Source organism: Triturus cristatus, chromosome 1_1, assembly GCF_964204655.1.
Source record: "Triturus cristatus chromosome 1_1, aTriCri1.1, whole genome shotgun sequence".
In the NCBI taxonomy this organism is placed as follows: domain Eukaryota; kingdom Metazoa; phylum Chordata; class Amphibia; order Caudata; family Salamandridae; genus Triturus; species Triturus cristatus.
In genome coordinates, this window is record NC_140579.1 from 1,142,025,067 (window position 1) to 1,142,045,127 (window position 20,061).

General features: G+C 49.2%; 1 protein-coding gene across 2 annotated transcripts in view; it reads left to right on the forward strand.

Moving 5' to 3' along the window:
- LOC146871739 (macrophage colony-stimulating factor 1-like) overlaps positions 1-20,061 on the forward strand; it is a 109,673-nt gene that overhangs the window by 72,600 nt on the left and 17,012 nt on the right. For both annotated transcript variants that reach the window (XM_085651284.1, XM_085651283.1), the window contains exons 3-6: positions 734-796; positions 1,938-2,135; positions 2,573-2,744; positions 4,389-4,487. In XM_085651284.1, coding sequence (XP_085507410.1) covers positions 734-796; positions 1,938-2,135; positions 2,573-2,744; positions 4,389-4,487 — 532 coding nt within the window. The remainder of the gene's footprint in view (positions 1-733; positions 797-1,937; positions 2,136-2,572; positions 2,745-4,388; positions 4,488-20,061) is intronic.

Sequence of the window (20,061 nt, forward strand, 5' to 3'; positions counted from 1 at the left end):
GTTCTAGCGCGGGGACACTCCGTTAAAATAACCAGGCGCTCTACAAGCTAAATAATAACAATAATAATAATAATTTCCCTGCCCTGTCGAGAAGTGCTGGTACTCAACCTCTCAAATGAAAGAAGTGCAGGTACTTGGTACCTGGCAGGCGGCTTGTGGCCTCGACTCTGTCCGCATGCAGACATGAGGTCACCCGAGGAGCCACCCACAAACAATGCACCTGGTGAGCTGAGGTGACCAGAGGCGTCGTGGGCCATGCATCAGGAAAGCGGAGGCCACTTGAGGAGTCAGGGGGTGTGCACAGCGCAGGGTAAGATGCACCAGGGTTCCGGGCTGTATCCAGGGGGACAAGGAGTCACCGGGTTATCTACAGAGGCTGGGGTGGTGCTGTCTGCTGAAGAAGAGGAGGGGTACTGGGCACAGCTGCATTCAAAGAGAGTAGGAGCTGAATGGTACTCTGCAATCTACTGTTAAACAGCGCTACAATTTTTTATGACCTTTTTCACAGTTATTTTTAATATCACTTTAAAAAGTAACTGATTTAACCATACCATTATATTTAATTACACATTCGAGTTTTAAGTTTGATCTGTGCTGCTGACGAACTCAGAGATAGCTACATTTTCATCTTGTTTGACCAAGCCCCCTGCTTTTTTCCTCCCCATCACCTACCCGAGTGATCACATTTCGCTGTGCAGGATGAGAGTAACATGTCTCTTTGCTTCCCTTCTAGATTGGCAACCAGTTGCAGACCTCCTGCAACATCACCTTCAATTTTGTGGATTTGCCAAACGTAGTAAGTGACTTCTAGGTTTCTGATTGGACGCTGGGTCTTAGATTAATTAAGAGGATGGGTCTGGTAGTGACATGGAGGGATTGCCTGGCGTAGTGCACTATGGAGTCCTATGAGACCACCAGATTGTTTCACGTTATACCCACCCCTGGTACAGTGCGCCTGTGTGTATTCCTCAGTTCTGTGAACAGGCCAGGCTTGCACAGCTGTGAGTAATGTGGGTCTACCTCGCCTTGAGTGTGAGGTGTTCCCCCATTTGTTGAGCGTTTTTGTGATGTTTAGGGATGGTCATGTCTTATGTAAGTAGGAGTGGATTCATCATGTGATGCCTTGCCTCTTCCTGTGGAGGTGGTGGGATTTATATGGCTGAGACTGGTCTTTGTTGTGGAGGGTGATCTTCACACTATCATTTTTAGAGTGGTTTGTTCTTAAAAGTGGCCTGGTTTTGTTTTGAGGGTATCTTTGAGTTGTTGCCTATGTTCTGTTACTGTTAAGGTTATTTTAAGCTGCTTATGTGCTGTTTTATTTAGAAAAGTATTTTGCTGTTGAAGGTGGTGTCATCTGGTTACGTGCGATCTGTTGCTGATGACGAGAGAAGAGTTGTGTTATTGAGGGTAGTCTAGTTTTTTGATGTTTGTCAGCTCTTGTTGAGTTTGGTCTCCTGTTGTTGAAGGCAGACTTGTTTTGCTGAGTGCAGACTCTCCAGAAAATGGCTGTTCTCGTCATCTTAAGAGTGGTCTAGTCCTGTTGTTGATTGTGGTCTGGTGTTATGGGGGAAGCTTTTGTTTTTGAGAGTGCTCATATCTTTTTGAGGAATGTTGAGGGGGGTATTGTGTTGTTGCAGTTGGTCTTCTCTTGTTGAGTGTGGGACAGTGCTTACAAGATCAGCATTTTTTATATTGAGGGTGGTCTTGTCATTTAGAGGTTGGTTTCTTCGTATTGAGTGTGCTTTTGTGCTGATGAATGGCAGACATATTGTTGACTGCATACTTGTCAGTTTCAGGGTGATCTCGTCTTCCTAAAAGTGGTCTGATCTTGCACTTAAGAGTGTTTTGGTGTCTTAGTGAGGCTTCAAGTCGTTCAGGATAGACTTGTCTTGTTGAGAAAGGAAGAGCATGCAGTTGATTGCTCTTTTTTTCCTCAGCACACAGATGACCAGCAGAAGGCATGTTATGTTCTTCGTGCCATTCCCTGGGTGGGGAGGATTTTGAAGAGACAGACGAACAGCTATAGTTTGATCTCCACCAACTTTAACCACTCCATCGAGCTGAAAAAATTATACGACAGTCTTCTTTTAGAGCAATGCCTTCGAAGAGATGAACGCTCCACAATAGACGCAAAGGTGAGCACCCGAAATTCTGGGTGAGAAAGGAGAGAGCGAGTACTCGAATTGTGCCGAGCGCCGCCATTTGTTTTCGAGGATCTTTTAATGATTCTGTATTTAATATTGTATTATGTAGTTTGATGTGCTGTGGTTTATTTATGCTAACAATAAAGAAATCATTGACGGACTTTCTCAAAGTGGTAGTCCCAATGTCGTTCCCACACACTAACCTGATCGCAAAATATTCATAGCCAATGAAACATTTTTGTGCTATTTTTTTCAAACCCCGCTCCATTGTACTTGCGTAATGGTTTGTGAATCTCTCTGCTTGTCTGTTCTTGTGCGAGGCAGTATGCACACCTGATATCTGCTTTGTTGTGCTTCTACAAGATTTTGTGCTCTCTTACCTATTCTGGAAATTCTCTTTGGTGACTATTTTCCTTTCCTCTCTCCAGAGATGTTCCCGAACGTACTCAATGTCTCCCAGGGACATGCTAATGATCGTGAAGGATGTCTTCATTATCACTAAGGAGCTCTTGGGCAAAAAGCCTGTGGGATGTGCTGACTCGTACAACACATTCGAGGACCTCGATGATGAAGAGGAGCCTGAAGCTATCACCACCACAGGTGAGAGCTATTTCTCTCTCTCTAAATGCTGCTCTTCTGTGCTAAGTCTAAAGCAAGCACGAACACATCCAGTCTCATTTGGGCAAGAGTGTTAATTCTGGGCCGTTCCTACCTAGTCCTTGGCACAGGTTCAGATGCACCCTCACATGGTTGTGGGCACCTTCATTGGTGTGGCATCACTAGCACAAATCCAGGATCCTGATCACTTGTCCAGGGGCACCTTCACATGTCTGAAGGCACCTTCACATGTTCGTCGGCACCTCAATAGGTGTGGGGTCATATGTCTATGTTCCTGATCACATACTGATGAGCACCTCTACAAGTCTCGAGAATCCTCATCTATCGAGGATCCCACTCACCATGGGCTCTGAAAACTATTTGGAATTACTTTCAAATGTATTGGGGTTCCTCTGTGAGTGACACATTCAGATACTTAAGAGGGCAGGTTCTCTCATTAGAAAGACATAAATCTGGCTTCCGTGCCCAGTAGGCTCTCTCTAGCCGGCATAAAGTCCTGACTTCCTCCCAGAATGTAGCACGTTATTGGAGTCTATGAGGCCTGCTTCTTTGTGCTAGTAGATCCTTGGGTTGCATGGCTGCCCCCAGAAATGTAGGGTTTTGCTATCCATCGAATGGTGTCCCTGTATATCGTGAATCATGGTTTTGATGGTATGCATGCTGGAAAAAATAACCCAGTCAAGTTCTTCTGAGGTCGGGGTGATAATGTTTAATTATACTATGCTGGTGCTTAGACAGTAGCAGCATGCATGTCTTCTTCTGTCTCTATAATAGCTCCCTTTCTCTTTTAATCCCCTCTTTCCTCTCCCTCACCCTGTCACTTTTATTGTCCCTCTGCCTCTTTCTCTATCTTTCTCTCTTCGCCAGCTGAACCTCGTCTCCATTCCTAATAACAAAGGGGAATATTTGCAAGGCCTTTATCTCCGCTTTTTTGGCTTTTAAAGCCAGAAAAGCGGAGATAAAAATATCGCCCTATTAACAAGAGGGTGCTAACATGCATTAGCGCATGCTAGCACCCTTTTACCCGACGCCTCCCTTTGCATCTCTAATGAGATGCAAAGTGGGTGTCACTGGGCAGGACAACCTTGTAAATATCGCTGATGTCCATATCGCGATATTTACAAGGCTGCCCCAGCATTTTAGCACACGTTAGTTTTCTCCAAAAACTAACGTGTGCTAAAATACAGACTTAGGCATACCTATAATGGAGGCGGATTGTGCTGATACGACCCACAGGGTCGTATCAGCAAAGTTATCACAGTTTTTCTGGGAACATCGCTGGAAAACCAGCGATGTTCCCTGCAAAATGGCGATCTCCCCGCTATCACTGGTAATTATATCACCCTGGGGAAACCCATTGTAAATAACATGCTTACAGGGCGATATAATCAAGCGATAGACGGCGATAAATAGATAAGCGCTAAGCGCGCTTAGCGTCTATTTCTCACTGTCCTTGTAGATATGTCCAAAATGTGTTACCTTCCCTTAGCAGTGTAAGCCATTAGCCATGGTATGTTACATGTTCTGTTGGCTTCCTGTTTTCCCTTCATGATAATACTGCATGTCTGTTCCTTCTTCTGCGCTATGAGGCAAGTGACTCTATGGCTTTCTATCTAATTGTTTCAGGTCCTGCTCAGTGCACCTGCCCCTCACCTGGACCCACTGGCTCTCTCCTCATGCCTGTGAAACCCGGCTCACCACAGGAGCATACCAGGGACCCTACAGGTATGAAGGAGAAGATACCCACCCTTCACTTGCCTACAGTCAGCAAAGAGGGAGGGATCAGGGTAGCCCTAACTACGCAGAACATCCCTGGGACCCCCGAGAGCCTGAAGGCCCCTGATGTCCTTGAGACTCTTAGGACGCCCACAGTCGTTATGTCTGCATCCAGTGCGGAGCCTGAACATGTATCCATATTGAAAGCCCAAAGGCCTGGGCTCCTGAGCACAGAGATTTACACAGGTTCTACCCTTGCCGCAGATCACCAGTCAGCATCCGGGTCAAACAAGAAGGTACAAGAGGACCATGGATCCCAAGCCGCTGAGGACTCCTCTTCAGCTCTTGGTGCCGGACATGATCGTCTGTTTCATGCCCAGCCGGGAGACTTCATATCTGGGTCCCCCACCACCCTCTTTGAGTCTAGTGCGAGGCCCAGAAGTGCTGTTACTGAAGACGTTATCACTGAGCAGGCGTCAACAGAGGACTGGAGCTCCGAAAGCACAGAGGTGCCTGTGTCAGTAAGTGAGGAGGCAGCACCTCACCAGCCATCTACAGTGGACAGGACTATTTTCAGCTTGGAGGCTCCTGTGTCAGTGAGTGAAGAGGTTCTTTTTCATCAACCATCTACTGAGGACAGGGCCACTGTCAGCACAGAGGCTCATGCAAGATACACTGAAGAGGCTGCCCTCCAGCAACAATCCACTGATGACAAGACCATTGGCAGCTCAGAGTCCCCCATGTATACGAGTGAATGGACTTCACTTCACCCGTTATCCACTGAATACACGGCCACTGTTGCCATGGAGGACTCTGTGTCTGTAAATATAGTGTCTGCACCTCAGCGACCGTCAACTGAGGACAACGTCATTGACAACATAGTGATCCTAACACCTGTAACTGAAGAAACTTCCTCTAATCAATTACCTTCCAAGGAAAGGACCTTTGGTAGTACAAAGGCAAGCACGTTTGTGAGTGAAAATTCTGTCTCTCTCAGGCCATCCTTCACGAAAAGTACCATGGGAAGTACGCAGATCTTCATGTCTGTAACTGACAAGCAGGGTAGGGAAGTGTCGGACACTCCCAAGTCTAGCAGGTTCAGGACCGTGCTTCTCACGTCAGAGCCCATCAAGGGAACGCCGAGGCCAGAGACTGTTGTGGCTATTCAGCATGCTCCGCTGAGGCCTGCAGCGCCTGGTGTGTTTCAGGGTAGAGGGGAAGGGAGCCAGCAGTCTGATGAAAGAGGGGAAAGTTCTACTGGCCCACACCATGACTCTAACCTACTCCCTCTCTATGGCCCAGGCCCAGACAAGCCTCCGATTCCAGGAGATAAAGAGTCTATCAGGCGCGCCCATGTGTACCTGGTGGTGCCATGCATTGTGGGACTCCTTCTGGCACTGAGTGGACTTTTCTACTACAGTCACCAAAACCAAGTATGCTACTATGTTAATGCTGCCTCGTCTGCCTGACTCACGTGAGTAGTTGTTAACTGTTGTGGTGCTGAAAGTGGCTGTCTCCACTGTGTAATTGTTGAGAGACACTGTTGCCATTATCTGATTAGTGAGAGAAGCTGCCCCTGGTGGGGGGAGGCAAGTCCTAGGGTGTGGCATCAGTTCAGGTCTGTCCTCTGCTGTCAATTAAGCTTGGTATAGTGGATCCAAATAGCTGCTTTAAGGCACAGGTACTTCTTCATTGCAAAGAGAGGTGTACAGTTGCAGATCATTTCCAAAGTTATTAGGCCTTTATAAATGATACTGTTTCTAACTCATTTCGAGACAGAAAGTGATCTTGTTTTTGATAAACTATCGTTGGCAAGGCATTCCAAAGTTGGCACTACCAAAAGTTTTTCTCTTCTACTAATTGTGACTTTTGACAAATGTAATTTAATCAACATTGACTTGACAAGGGTACATCTCTAAAAGCCAATAATCAAAGTAGCAGCTGTATTTTTTTGATCTTTTATATACAGTAAGTGTTAGACCTGGCATCATTGGCATGAGTCTCTCCTCCATTTTTTTTCTGTTTGCCTCCTCTGTTTACGATGTTTTTGCTGGATTATTGCTTTGGGCACTGTGCCACTGCTGATCAGTGCCACAGTGCAAGTGCTCCCTATGTTAAATTGTTACATTGATTGGTGTTACCATGATTGGCTTGGTTGACTTACTGTTCAGACCCTAGTCTAGTGCACTGCGTGTGCCAAGGGCGTGTAAGTTAACTGCTGATGGTGGGCTTGCAGCACTGGTTGTGCCACCCACAGAAGAAGCGTGTAAAATGTGTCTCAGGCCTGCCATCGCAGAGCCTGTGTGCAGTCCCTGACTGCCATGTCGACTTGGCAAGGAAACCTACTTGCCAGTCTCTAAAACCTTCACTTTGCCACATTTCAGACACCTCTATGGTAGGCCCTAGGGCTGGGTGCATTGTGGGTAAAAGGTAGGTCATGCCCTGATGTGTGTGGCATGACCTAATAGTGAATTACAGCCATTTTCGTTTTTCACTATTGAAGGGCTACCTGCCTCCAATAGGCCAGACTGGGCAGACTGATTATTAACTCCATTATAATCTAACTGACTCAGGGAGCATGGTAGCAGATCGAACTCAGAATTTAATAACACACCCTTTAGGATGGATGGTTTTTAAATTCTGTGTTTGAAAATAGCCCTTTTAGAAAGTGGCTATTTTCTTGTCCAACTATCCACCGGTCTCTGCTGGTTTGGTGTGTGTGTCAGGGGTTGGGTGGCTCCAGAGGTCTGAATGAGTCAGTGTGGGGTGAAGGAGGCATTTACACTTAGAGTGAGGGAAGAGTAGCCTGCCCTGCCTGACACAATGCTGGCTCCACCTCCTGCCGGGCGACTGATAGCCCTGCTCCTGCCAGTGACAATACCGGCTCCGCCTCCTGCTGGGCGGCTGAGGACCCTGCCCTGCTCAGTGAATAGGCCAGGTGCCTCTGCCTGGCAACACCCACAACAAGCCCAGGATGGGGGGAATATCCCTGCTTGGACAAAGGGAACAAAGCAGAAAAGGGGTATAAGAGAAGGACCCCTGAACCAAGAACTCAGATCACTTCTGACAAGGAAACCTCTACCAAGGACAAGAAGCCTGCTGATCTTAGGACTTGCCTCCCCCTTCTGCCAGTGTGCTGTTTGCTGGGGGGAACCTGAAGCTGCTTCTTTATTTTTGCCAAGGAACAAGGAGAGAGGAACTTGGTGTGTACTCTCAAAAGCTTGCTAGAAAATCTCCAAGGGCTGGAAGAGTGCCAGCCTCCTGTTGAAGTCCCAGGGCCAAAGGACTTCACCCTCTACTGAATTGCTGGTTGCTGGAAAGTGTTATTTCCAGTACACAGGGGAAAATCTGCAGTCTCGACGCCGCCGATGCCGCCGAATCCAGCTCGACATCGTGAGTAACGGCTCCAGTGTTCCGAGCCTTCGACGCCTGCCGCCGGGCCCGATCGACGCCAGTAGCAACGCCAGGAGTAGTGAGTATCGGCTCCAGCTCCAAGTGACCGCGTCTTGACGCTGGTATCGACGCCGCTGAGTAGTGAGTATCGGTTCCAGCTCTAAGCGACCCCGTCTCGACGCCGCTGCTGATCGCATCGACTCGACGCCCTTCTCGACACCGTGAGCGCTGCTCCGGCCCGACATCCCTCGACGCTGCTGCGGATCGACCCGAATCCGAGGCACGACCGACGCCGACCTCGACGCCGACATCTCGACGCCGTGGATCATCGTTTTCTTCATTTCCAAAGGTACTGTGTTTGGGGGTTCTGTTGCAACTCCAGGCTCGACGTAGCGCTCCTCGCGGTCTAAACCGAACCTTGGGAATATCGTAAACTCGACGTCGTGTGACTCCTGTGGGGGCCACATTGTTGCCAAGAGCTGTGTTTCAGAAGAATACTTACTTTTGTTGCTAAAGAACTATTTCCTAAGAAGAAACTTTACCTGAACTATTATTTTTCCTTCCAAAGAGTATTTATTAAGATTGTGGTATATTTTTGTCGTTATTTGGTCTTGTGCTAAGCCTTATATAAAAATACTATTTTTATAATAACTCCTGTGTTGTGTCCATTCGTAGTGTATTCACTTTATTACTGTATGTGGTCATAAATGCTTAACACACTGCCTCTGAGATAAGCCTGTCTGCTCTGCCAAGCTACCAAGGGGGTAGCAGGGGTTATCTGAGTGTGTAATCCCCTTGCCCTGACTAGAGTTGGTAGGTCCCTATTTGTCAGAAGTGTATACCTCTGCCAACTAGAGACCGCCGGTTCTAACATTGGTGGTCAGCGGTGAGGATTGAACTTTGCATTTATGACTCATGTGCAGTGATTAGTGTGCGCTACATAGTGAAAGCAGACCATAACGCAGCCACAATCTGTTTTGGTAGGATATTCTATTTTTGTTCTCCGCTTTCCTGGAGCTTATATTTTCTTAAACACTGCCAGTTTTGACCATGGAGGATGCCGGAGCTGCTACACCTGCTAAGATTGTTGTGGGGGAATTTGATAAGGAGAAGATAGATTCTTACAAGCTAAAGGATCTAAAAGGATTTTGCAAGCAGTTTAAAGTTCCTACCACAGGTCTCAAAGTGAGAGGCGACTTCATCAAAGCGCTGAAGGCCTGGTTAGAGGCCAGAAATCCCTCTGATTCGGTGGTGGTACCGGAAGAGGAAGAGGAGGAGGAAGAGGAAGCGGAATAGCCCACAGATGGGCCAGTGTCATCTCCCGGCAGTAGTGCTTCCTCTAGGAGCCTTTCCCCTGAAGAGTTAGAAGACAGGGAGAGGGAGAGGGGGCACAAGTTAGAAATGGCAAAATTTAAATTAGGAGGGCAGTTGGAATTAGAAAAAGCGAAAAGCCTGAGAGAAGCTGAAATGGAGAGCAAAAGGTTAGATTTTGAGAGAGAGAAGTTAGCGTTTGAACGTGAGAAAATGTTGAGGGAGATGGAGCTTAAAACAAAGAGTTTAGAGTTGAATCCCTCTGGTGGCAGCGCTCCATCTGTGCCTGCAGAAAGTAGGTTTTATTTTCCCAAAGATGTGATCAAAGATTACAGTAAAAATGAGGATATTAGCCAATGGTTTAAAGCATATGAGTTAGCATTGTTGGCCCACCGGGTTCCTGAGAAAGATTGGGGAACGGGGTTGTGGAGCCGCTTTACAAATGAAGGGAGAGATACCTTGTTGAGCATGCCTGCTGAGGATAGGATGTGTTATACTCATATGAAAGATGCTTTAATGCTGAGATATGGCTTAACTCCAGAAAAGTACCGACAAACCTTTAGAGAATGTAAGAAGTTGCCTGGTACTACGTGGGTTGAATATGTGTCTTTTTTTTGCAGAGCCATGGATGGTTGGGTAAAGGGTAGCAAGGTTGATAGTTATGATGCTCTTTATGATTTGTTTGCGTGGGAGCACTTGTCTAATAACTGTTTTCCAGAGCTACGCCAGCACCTTGTTGATAGCAAGATATCTAACCCTAGAAAACTTGCTGAGGAGGCGGACCGCTGGGTCAGTACCAGGGTCCACAAGGGTCCAGTGGGAGACTCAGCCAAAGGTGGGCAGGGTCCCCAGCAGAAGAGTGGGGGAGACAGTGGTAAACAGAGGGTGTTTCAGAAAGGGCCCCAAAGTAATCCCCAAGGGAACCAAGGGAAGGGTTCCCAGCCTCCCCCTGTAAAGAAGCCAGAGGCCCCGACAGGTAAACCTGTTCCAAGGGGCCCCATGACCTGCTATGTTTGTAAGCAGGTGGGACACCGTTATTATGATCTCCAGTGTCCCATGAAGGATTCCAATGCACCACCACGTGCACCCCCTCGTCAGGTGACGAATGTAGCCCTGGGAGGGAATGAGATGGGTGCCCCCGGTGGGTGGGGTCCCGCAGAAATGTCCCTGGTCTCTTTAGGAGACGTGGAAATGGTCCCTCCAACCCCTCTGCCTAATAACACTAAAAAATATAGGCAGTGGGTGACCATTAATGGCCATAGGGTGGAAGCTCTCAGAGACACCGGAGCAAGTGTGACAGCTGTCAAGTGTCACTTGGTGTCCAGAGAGCAGGTGGTCCCTCATGCATTCTACCCCGTTGTAGCTGCTGACAACTCACAGAGTAAGTGTGAGGTAGCTCAAGTTCCTTTTGAGTGGGGGGGGTCTCAGGTACTCTTCAGGTTGCTGTGAGGCCCGCCATGCCTGTTGATTGTCTCCTGGGCAATGATTTGGAGGACTCCCCTTGGGCTAAGGTGGAGAGAAAATCGCATCTGGAAATGTTGGGTCTGCCTGAGTGGGTGTGTGCGACCACCCGGTCCATGTCAGTCAGTAAGGGTGTTGATGGGGCCCTGGAGCCTGAAAGTATGGCCCAGGTCCCAACCGTGAAGAGAAGAGGCAGGGGGCGTGGAAAACCGTCCCCCACCGTTCCCGCGGTCCAGGAGGGAGCAGACCCTGAGGGGGATACCCTGGAACCGACAGGAGAACAAGTGGCCGAACTGGGAGACCTGCCCGAGCTGACCCATTGGCAGCAGGATGGTGGTCCCTCCAGGGAGGAATTTTGTGCTGAACAGAAAGTGTGCCCTTCTCTTGTGGGTATGAGGCAGCTGGCCTCAGCCCAAACGACAGGTGATCAGTCAGGATCACATTGGATCTTCTGGGAGAACGACCTCCTGTATAGCGAGCCTAAGGCTGCTGAGCCTGGGTCAGCCCGTGTGCTGGTGGTACCCCAGCGCTTCAGAGCCTTCCTACTGGGGTTGGCTCATGACGTTCCGTTAGCTGGACATCTGGGGCAGGACAAGACCTATGACAGGCTTGTCACCCATTTTTATTGGCCCCAGATGAGAAAGGATTCAGATATCCATTGTAGGACCTGTCAAACTTGCCAGGCAAGTGGGAAAAGTGGGCGGAAGCAGAAGGCTCCCCTCCAACCTTTTCCCGTCATCAGTACCCCCTTTGAGCGAGTGGGGATTGACATTGGGGGGCCACTGGACCCCAAGACAGCCATGGGCAACAGGTTTATCCTGGTCTTGGTGGACCATGCCACCCGGTACCCGGAAGCCATCCCTCTCCGCACAGTGACGGCCCCCGTGGTGGGACGGGCACTGATGGGTGTTTTCTCCCGCATGGGGTTCCCCAGAGAGGTGGTGTCAGACCGGGGCACCAACTTCATTTCGAATTATATGAAGTCTCTGTGGAAGGAGTGTGGGGTAACCTACAAGTTTACCACTCCTTACCACCCTCAAGGTAATGGGCTGGTTGAGAGATTCAACCGGACCCTAAAAGGCATGATTATGGGTCTTGAAGAACCAATGAGGCGTAAATGGGACGTCCTCTTACCATGCCTGCTGTTTGCTTACCGTGAGGTGCCACAAAAGTCTCTGGGGTTCAGTCCCTTTGAGCTTTTGTATGGACACCCGGTAAGAGGACCTTTGAGTCTGGTCAAAGATGGCTGGGAGCAATCTCCCAGGAAACCTCCCCAGGATGTATACAGTTACATGCTGGCCTTTAGGAACCAGACTCGGCGCTTCAGAGATCTTGCTCAGGCAAATCTGGAGGCCAGCCAGGAAGAGATGAAGCGGTGGTACGATCAGAATGCCACTCTGGTTGAGCTTCAACCTGGTCAGAAAGTTTGGGTCATGGCCCCTGTGGAACCTTGTGCGCTCAAGGACAGGTGGACTGGACCATTTGAGGTTGTGGAGAAAAAGAGCGATGTCACCTACTTGGTGGACTTGAAGTCTCCCAGGAACCCCTTAAGGGTCCTGCATGTCAACCGGTTAAAGCCCCACTTAGAAAGGTCCGAAGTGGGCATGCTCCTGGCCACAGATGCTGGGATGGAGGAGGAGAGTGAGCCTCTTCCTGACCTCCTGTGTGCCAAAGAGAAAGATGGGTCGGTGGATGGTGTTGTCCTCTCTGACACACTGACCCCTGAGCAGCAGCAAGATTGTCGCCATCTGTTGGTACAATTCCCTGATCTGTTTTCCTTAATCCCTGGTGTCACTCAGTGGTGTGTCCATGATGTGGACACTGGGGACAGCACTCCTGTGAGGCACAAGGCCTACAGGGTGACTGAAAAGGTCAGAGCATATATCAAGGAGGAGGTCTCCAAGATGTTTGCCTTAGGGGTGGTTGAGTCCTCTAGCAGTCCTTGGGCCAGCCCAGTGGTCTTGGTCCCAAAGGCTGCAGCGCCTGGTGCTTCACCGGAACTTCGGTTCTGTGTGGATTACCGAGGACTCAATTCGGTCACCAAGACTGACGCGCACCCCATCCCCAGAGCTGATGAGCTCATCGATCGGTTGGGGGCTGCCCGGTACCTTAGTACGTTTGATCTAACGTCTGGGTACTGGCAGATCGCCTTGACTGATGGGGCAAAAGAGAGGTCTGAATTCTCCACACCAGATGGGCACTACCAGTTCCGGGTGATGCCCTTTGGAATGAAGAATGCCCCTGCCACATTCCAGAGGTTGGTTAACCAGGTATTGGCCGGGCTGGAAGATTTCAGCGCCGCCTACCTGGACGATATAGCAGTGTTCAGCGCCAGCTGGGAGGAACACTTGCGCCACCTCCAGGAAGTGTTGTTGGCCCTGCGCAGAGCAGGCCTCACAATCAAGGCCAGTAAGTGCCAGATTGGGCAGGGTTCAGTGGTGTACTTGGGGCACCAGGTAGGGAGCGGCAAGGTGGCCCCCCTGCAACCCAAGATAGATACCATCCTGGCTTGGGAACCGCCCAAAACCCAGACTCAGGTGAGAGCCTTCTTGGGTCTCACGGGTTACTACAGGAGGTTTGTCAAGGGGTATGGCAACATTGTGCACCCCTTGACCTCGCTGACTTCCAGGAAGCAGCCAAGACTTGTGATCTGGACTGACGCCTGTCAGAAAGCCTTTGACACCCTGAAAACTGCAATGTGTACAGCACCGGTCCTCCAGGCACCCGACTTTTCAAAAGAGTTCATTGTCCAGACAGACGCTTCAGAGCATGGTGTGGGGGCTGTTCTAGCACAGATGAATGAGGAGGGCTGAGACTTACCTGTAGCCTTCATCAGCCGGAGGTTACTTCCCAGGGAACAAAGGTGGAGTGCGATAGAGCGTGAGGCATTTGCTGTGGTCTGGGCGCTGAAGAAGCTAAGACCCTACCTGTTTGGAACTCACTTCCGGGTTCAGACAGACCACAGGCCCCTCAGATGGTTAATGCAGATGAGGGGTGAGAACCCAAAGCTGTTGAGGTGGTCCATTTCCCTACAGGGGATGGACTTTACGGTGGAACACCGCCCTGGTACAGATCACGCCAATGCTGATGGTCTGTCCAGATTTTTCCGCCTTAGTGATGAGGACTCCCTGAGTGAAGGGTAGTTCTCCCCACATTTCAGCTGGAGGGGACACGTGTTAGACCTGGCATCATTGGCATGAGTCTCTCCTCCATTTCTTTTCTGTTTGCCTCCTCTGTTTACGATGTTTTTGCTGGATTATTGCTTTGGGCACTGTGCCACTGCTGATCAGTGCCACAGTGCAAGTGCTCCCTATGTTAAATTGTTACATTGATTGGTGTTACCATGATTGGCTTGGTTGACTTACTGTTCAGACCCTAGTCTAGTGCACTGCGTGTGCCAAGGGCGTGTAAGTTAACTGCTACTGGTGGGCTTGCAGCACTGGTTGTGCCACCCACAGAAGCAGCGTGTAAAATGTGTCTCAGGCCTGCCATCGCAGAGCCTGTGTGCAGTCCCTGACTGCCATGTCGACTTGGCAAGGAAACCTACTTGCCAGTCTCTAAAACCTTCACTTTGCCACATTTCAGACACCTCTATGGTAGGCCCTAGGGCTGGGTGCATTGTGGGTAAAAGGTAGGTCATGCCCTGATGTGTGTGGCATGACCTAATAGTGAATTACAGCCATTTTCGTTTTTTACTATTGAAGGGCTACCTGCCTCCAATAGGCCAGACTGGGCAGACTGATTATTAACTCCATTATAATCTAACTGACTCAGGGAGCATGGTAGCAGATCGAGTTTAGTATCCCTGAACTCAGAATTTAATAACACACCCTTTAGGATGGATGGTTTTTAAATTCTGTGTTTGAAAATAGCCCTTTTAGAAAGTGGCTATTTTCTTGTCCAACTATCCACCGGTCTCTGCTGGTTTGGTGTGTGTGTCAGGGGCTGGGTGGCTCCAGAGGTCTGAATGAGTCAGTGTGGGGTGAATGAGGCATTTACACTTAGAGTGAGGGAAGAGTAGCCTGCCCTGCCTGACACAATGCTGGCTCCACCTCCTGCCGGGCGACTGATAGCCCTGCTCCTGCCAGTGACAATACCGGCTCCGCCTCCTGCTGGGCGGCTGAGGACTCTGCCCTGCTCAGTGAATAGGCCAGGTGCCTCTGCCTGGCAACACCCACAACAAGCCCAGGATGGGGGGAATATCCCTGCTTGGACAAAGGGAACAAAGCAGAAAAGGGGTATAAGAGAAGGACCCCTGAACCAAGAACTCAGATCACTTCTGACAAGGAAACCTCTACCAAGGACAAGAAGCCTGCTGATCTTAGGACTTGCCTCCCCCTTCTGCCAGTGTGCTGTTTGCTGGGGGGAACCTGAAGCTGCTTCTTTATTTTTGCCAAGGAACAAGGAGAGAGGAACTTGGTGAGTCCCAGGGCCAAAGGACTTCACCCTCTACTGAATTGCTGGTTGCTGGAAAGTGTTATTTCCATTACACAGGGGAAAATCTGCAGTCTCGACGCCGCCGACGCCGCCGAATCCAGCTCGACATCGTGAGTAACGGCTCCAGTGTTCCGAGCCTTCGACGCCGGCCGCCGGGCCCGATCGACACCAGCAGCAACGCCAGGAGTAGTGAGTATCGGCTCCAGTTCCAAGTGACCCCGTCTTGACGCCGGTATCGACGCCGCTGAGTAGTGAGTATCGGCTCCAGCTCTAAGCGACCCCGTCTCGACGCCGCTGCTGATCGCATCGACTCGACGCCCTTCTCGACGCCGTGAGCGCTGCTCCGGCCCGACATCCCTCGACGCCGCTGCGGATCGACCCGAATCCGAGGCACGACCGATGCCGACATCTCGACGCCGTGGATCATCGTTTTCTTCATTTCCAAAGGTACTGTGTTTGGGGGTTCTGTTGCAACTCCAGGCTCGACGTAGCGCTCCTCGCGGTCGACGCCGAACCTTGGGAATATCGTAAACTCGACGTCGTGTGACTCCTGTGGGGGTCACATTGTTGCCAAGAACTGTGTTTCAGAAGAATACTTACTTTTGTTGCTAAAGAACTATTTCCTAAGAAGAAACTTTACCTGAACTATTATTTTTCCTTCCAAAGAGTATTTATTAAGATTGTGGTATATTTTTGTCGTTATTTGGTCTTGTGCTAAGCCTTATATAAAAATACTATTTTTATAATAACTCCTGTGTTGTGTCCATTCGTAGTGTATTCACTTTATCACTGTATGTGGTCATAAATGCTTAACACATTGCCTCTGAGATAAGCCTGTCTGCTCTGCCAAGCTACCAAGGGGGTAGCAGGGGTTATCTGAGTGTGTAATCCCCTTGCCCTGACTAGAGTTGGTAGGTCCCTATTTGTCAGAAGTGTATACCTCTGCCAACTAGAGACCGCCGGTTCTAACAGTAAGCCTATGTATATGGACTTGGTGTAGTACAATCTGGACGGTATGATCTCTTGTGGGAGAATTTCCTTGTGTTTGGCATCCAAGAATGGCAAGATATTTTGGCTAGCCTAAAATACCCATGGATGTTTCAGTGCTGGTGCTGCCCATGAAGTTTACTCTAAAAAGGCTGGACATGTGATCGGTGCTGCTGCTGGGACATCTACGCCCAGATGCAGGATCTATCGCTTATCCCAATTCAGCCGAAGACTACTTTCGCCCTTTATATAATGTCCAGAAGGCAGTCATGCACCACTAAGGGTGCCCGCCTGCTCTCTATAGCTCTATGCAATCTCCATTCATCTGAGAGCCAGTCTTTGTACACTTGGACAGGGAATGGGAGCTGGAGCAAATAACACCAACAGATGCCCAATGCCACTGATCTCATTTATCATTGTAGAGCATAATCAACACTGCCCAACCTTGTGGTACCCCGCGTTTCAGGAGTTGGGATTAAAACCAGATTCCAGACATTTTTGTTGTGTATGCCCTTCCAAAAAAGATGCAAGCCAAGTTTGACCTGGCCCTTGGAAGTCAAGTTATCCGTCCCTTTTCTCCAGGAGTTTCCTGTGGTCCACCTCGTTAAAGCCTGCTGACTAAGTCAGACCTCCATATGCTCCAGTCACCTACCCGCAGGAGTCTCAGGATGTCTTTGGCTGGCTGCTCTCCAACAGAACCTTATCTGCTGGTTGTTACTGGGCTATGTCTTCATACAGATTAGTCAGGATTGGTAGTCGGGTGATGAGCTTGAAATTAATGGGAAATTTGTGAGTCAAGGCACGTCCTCTTGTTAGGTATGTGGCACCATGTCATCTGGCGAGTGACTAGGCAAGGCATATTCACATGAGGTAAAGCGCCTTTTGATGTGAGTTGAAACATGAATACAAAGCCATGTTTGCAACCTACAAAAAAGTCGTTCTAACCAGGAAGGTGGAATATTACGAATCTAGGATCCTGGCCGCCGACAACAAACAAAAGGAAACCTTCCGGATCCTAATGGAGCTGAGACAGTCACATGCACAGAAACCCCCGGGTTGCCTCGATGACTGCAACAAGTTCCAATCCTACTTTCTGCACAAAGTTAATGACCTCCTGTCGGTCATCCACCACACCCCAGCCGTCCACCTTACTCCAGTGACCATCCCCACACTGCCTGCCTACGATAAACCCCTCTCCACCTTCCCTAAGCTAAACCAGGAATCCCTGAGCCTCCTAATGGGCCGCATCAAATCAGGGTCACCTGTGGATCCCTGTCCCCCTAGGGTGTTCCGAATTGTACTCCCTTGGGTGGAGAGTGAGATCCTCAACCTGCTAAATCGATCTCTGGAAATCGGCCATGTCCCAACCAACTTCAAAGAAGCTAGAGTCATACCCCTGTTGAAAAAACCATAACGAATCTTAAAAACTTTAGGCCAATTTCCCAGCTCCCTTTCTTGGCAAAGGTACTGGAACAACATGTGCTGAAAACCCTATCTCATCACATAGAGAGAAACCAGCTTTTCCAAACGAAACAGGCAGGATTCAGGGCTCACCACAGCACTGAACTGGTAATGTTGACAGTGCTGGATGAACTCAGACTGATGACCAATAACAAAAAGTCATGCGCCCTGGTCCTGCTAAACCTGTCCGCAGCATTCGACACGGTCAGCCATGACCAACTCCTGTCGCGGATTAGGGGGCTAGGTATCCAGGGGCTAGCATTCCAATGGCTTGCGTCCTTTCTATCAGGCCGATCTCAAAGGATCCAACTGGCCGACCAGGTGTCAGATCTGGGTGAAATAACGTGCGGCGTCCCTCAAGGTTCGGCGCTGTCCCCCCTTCTTTTCAATGCCTATCTCCAGCCCCTGGTGGCCGCCTTAACCGATATGGAGTGTCAAGTCTTTAACTATGCGGACGACACTCAAATCATCATCCATATCGACAACTCTCCCATGGCCCATGTACGGATGCAGAATATTCTGAAGTACACAGTCAATTGGATGACGGCCAATCTCCACTGGCTCCCGATCAAACAGAGAACCAGGTTCAAGGGCCTATATATTGCCCACAAAGCCATCCACGGTCTGGCCCGAGCATATATTAAGGAACGCCTGATAAACTACATACCAGGGCGCTCCCTTTGGTCTTCGGATGCGGGTCTGCTGATCTGCCCCCGCTTCAACCTCACCTCCAAAGGGGGCAGAGCCTTCTCTACAACCATTCCTCAACTTTGGAACAAGCTGCCGCCAGACCTTCGGAAAGAACCAGTCCTCCTCCCATTCAGGAAGAAACTAAAAACACTCCTTTTTACTGAAGCCTGGGGCACGTACTAGGCCAAATTGGATGCACACTCATGCTGATGTGCCGACGTTGGGCTCTCTCTCATAGAGCTTAGAGACCAGTAGGTGATTATGTGCTTTAGAAATTCCAATTAACAATAACAATTAACAATAACATGTGCTCCTGTGAGCTGAGGCTTGTCCACTTCAGATGTGAAACATGTCTTTTATGAAGAGAAGGATGTCTTGGGAGGAGTTTAAGAAGGGCCTCTCCTGTTAATGCAGGTTTTTCATATTAAGATGTTTCTAATTTGAAAAGTTATATACTACCACTGCAGAAACTTTTGGCAGGAAAGCAAAAGCCGGGAAATAATTTAGCAGCATGTTCTCTCTTGGACAAGTGAAACAGTATAACCAACCACAACCCAGTGGCTTTGATACACCCCAGCAACCATTACCTCTAGGGTTGCAAATCTGATACACCAAAATAAGCCTCGCCCAAGTGGCTGCGGCTGTGAAAGTGAAAATCCCCACCCTAGTGACTGGGAAAAACCACTGTGCCCCCACACTGCGAGCTGGAAGATCTCAACTCGCAATGATCCTTACACTCGTGGATTGTCAAATATAACACTCATCGCTTTTCTCTGCAGAGTTTTGGTGTGCTTCTCAGCCCCCTGTTTTAGTGGCTTCAAAGGCTTTGCCAGTGATTGGTCTGCTATACATATCTGCTTCTTGCAGGTTGTGTTCGCTTTGGAAGTATCCGATTTTTACCAGGGCCGGACTGGCCGTAGCGGGCACCGGGAAATCCCCAGGTGGGCCGCATGGGTGGGGGCCGCTTTTGGGCCCCTGGGGGCCGTTTTTGTTATAGGGCCATTTTTTGCAGCATAGCTGCAAGATTAGCCCTGTAATAAAATCGGCCGAAAACCGGCCCTGGCAAAGAGCTCGGCAACACCCCCATCCCCCGGGGAGGCCAGCTGAGCACTTTGCCAGGGCCGGTTTTGGTTTCCAGTCCCACCCTGATTTTTACCTGCATTTCAAATGATCTATGTCTGGTATTTGCAGGTCGCTGGGATCTGTTTCTTGGCTTCTGATGTGCTAGCTAATGTGTATCTGGATTCCACATGCATGTTAAGACAGTGTTTGCGGGTTCTTTACAGGTCGTTAGGTTCTGTGTATCTATGCATCATATAGTGCTGGATTGGGAGTTACCCAGTTACCACTTCTAAATGGCACACATTGGCTTTCAAAACCTGTTGGGATATGGATGCTTGGCAACTTGATGGTGCTGGCTCTGGAGTATGCCATTTCCCCACGCATGCTAGATTTCACATTGTAATATTCATTATACCAATGGCTTCAAGTGAATCTCGTTTCTATCTGCTAATTTACAGGCTGTTGGAAGGTGTGGTGGGCCTGGGCTTATTTTACTGATGGCTCTTGATGCGCCTGGTTTCCACATGATTGATAGACTGTGTGTGTCTCCTCCCCACAGGTTATTGGAGTCATTGTGTCCTGGCCCTGTAGGCTGAAACTTTAGTGGTTAAAGGCATGCCTATTTGCAGAGTTCCTTGTCCCCGCCAAACTCAAAGACCACACTGCTTCAATTTTATAGGGTAGTTCTGAGTTTCATTTTTACTTTCCACACAGAAAACACAGAAACCATGAGTTGGAGAAACCCATTTCTGGCAACAGTAGTGATAGCAGCATAACACAA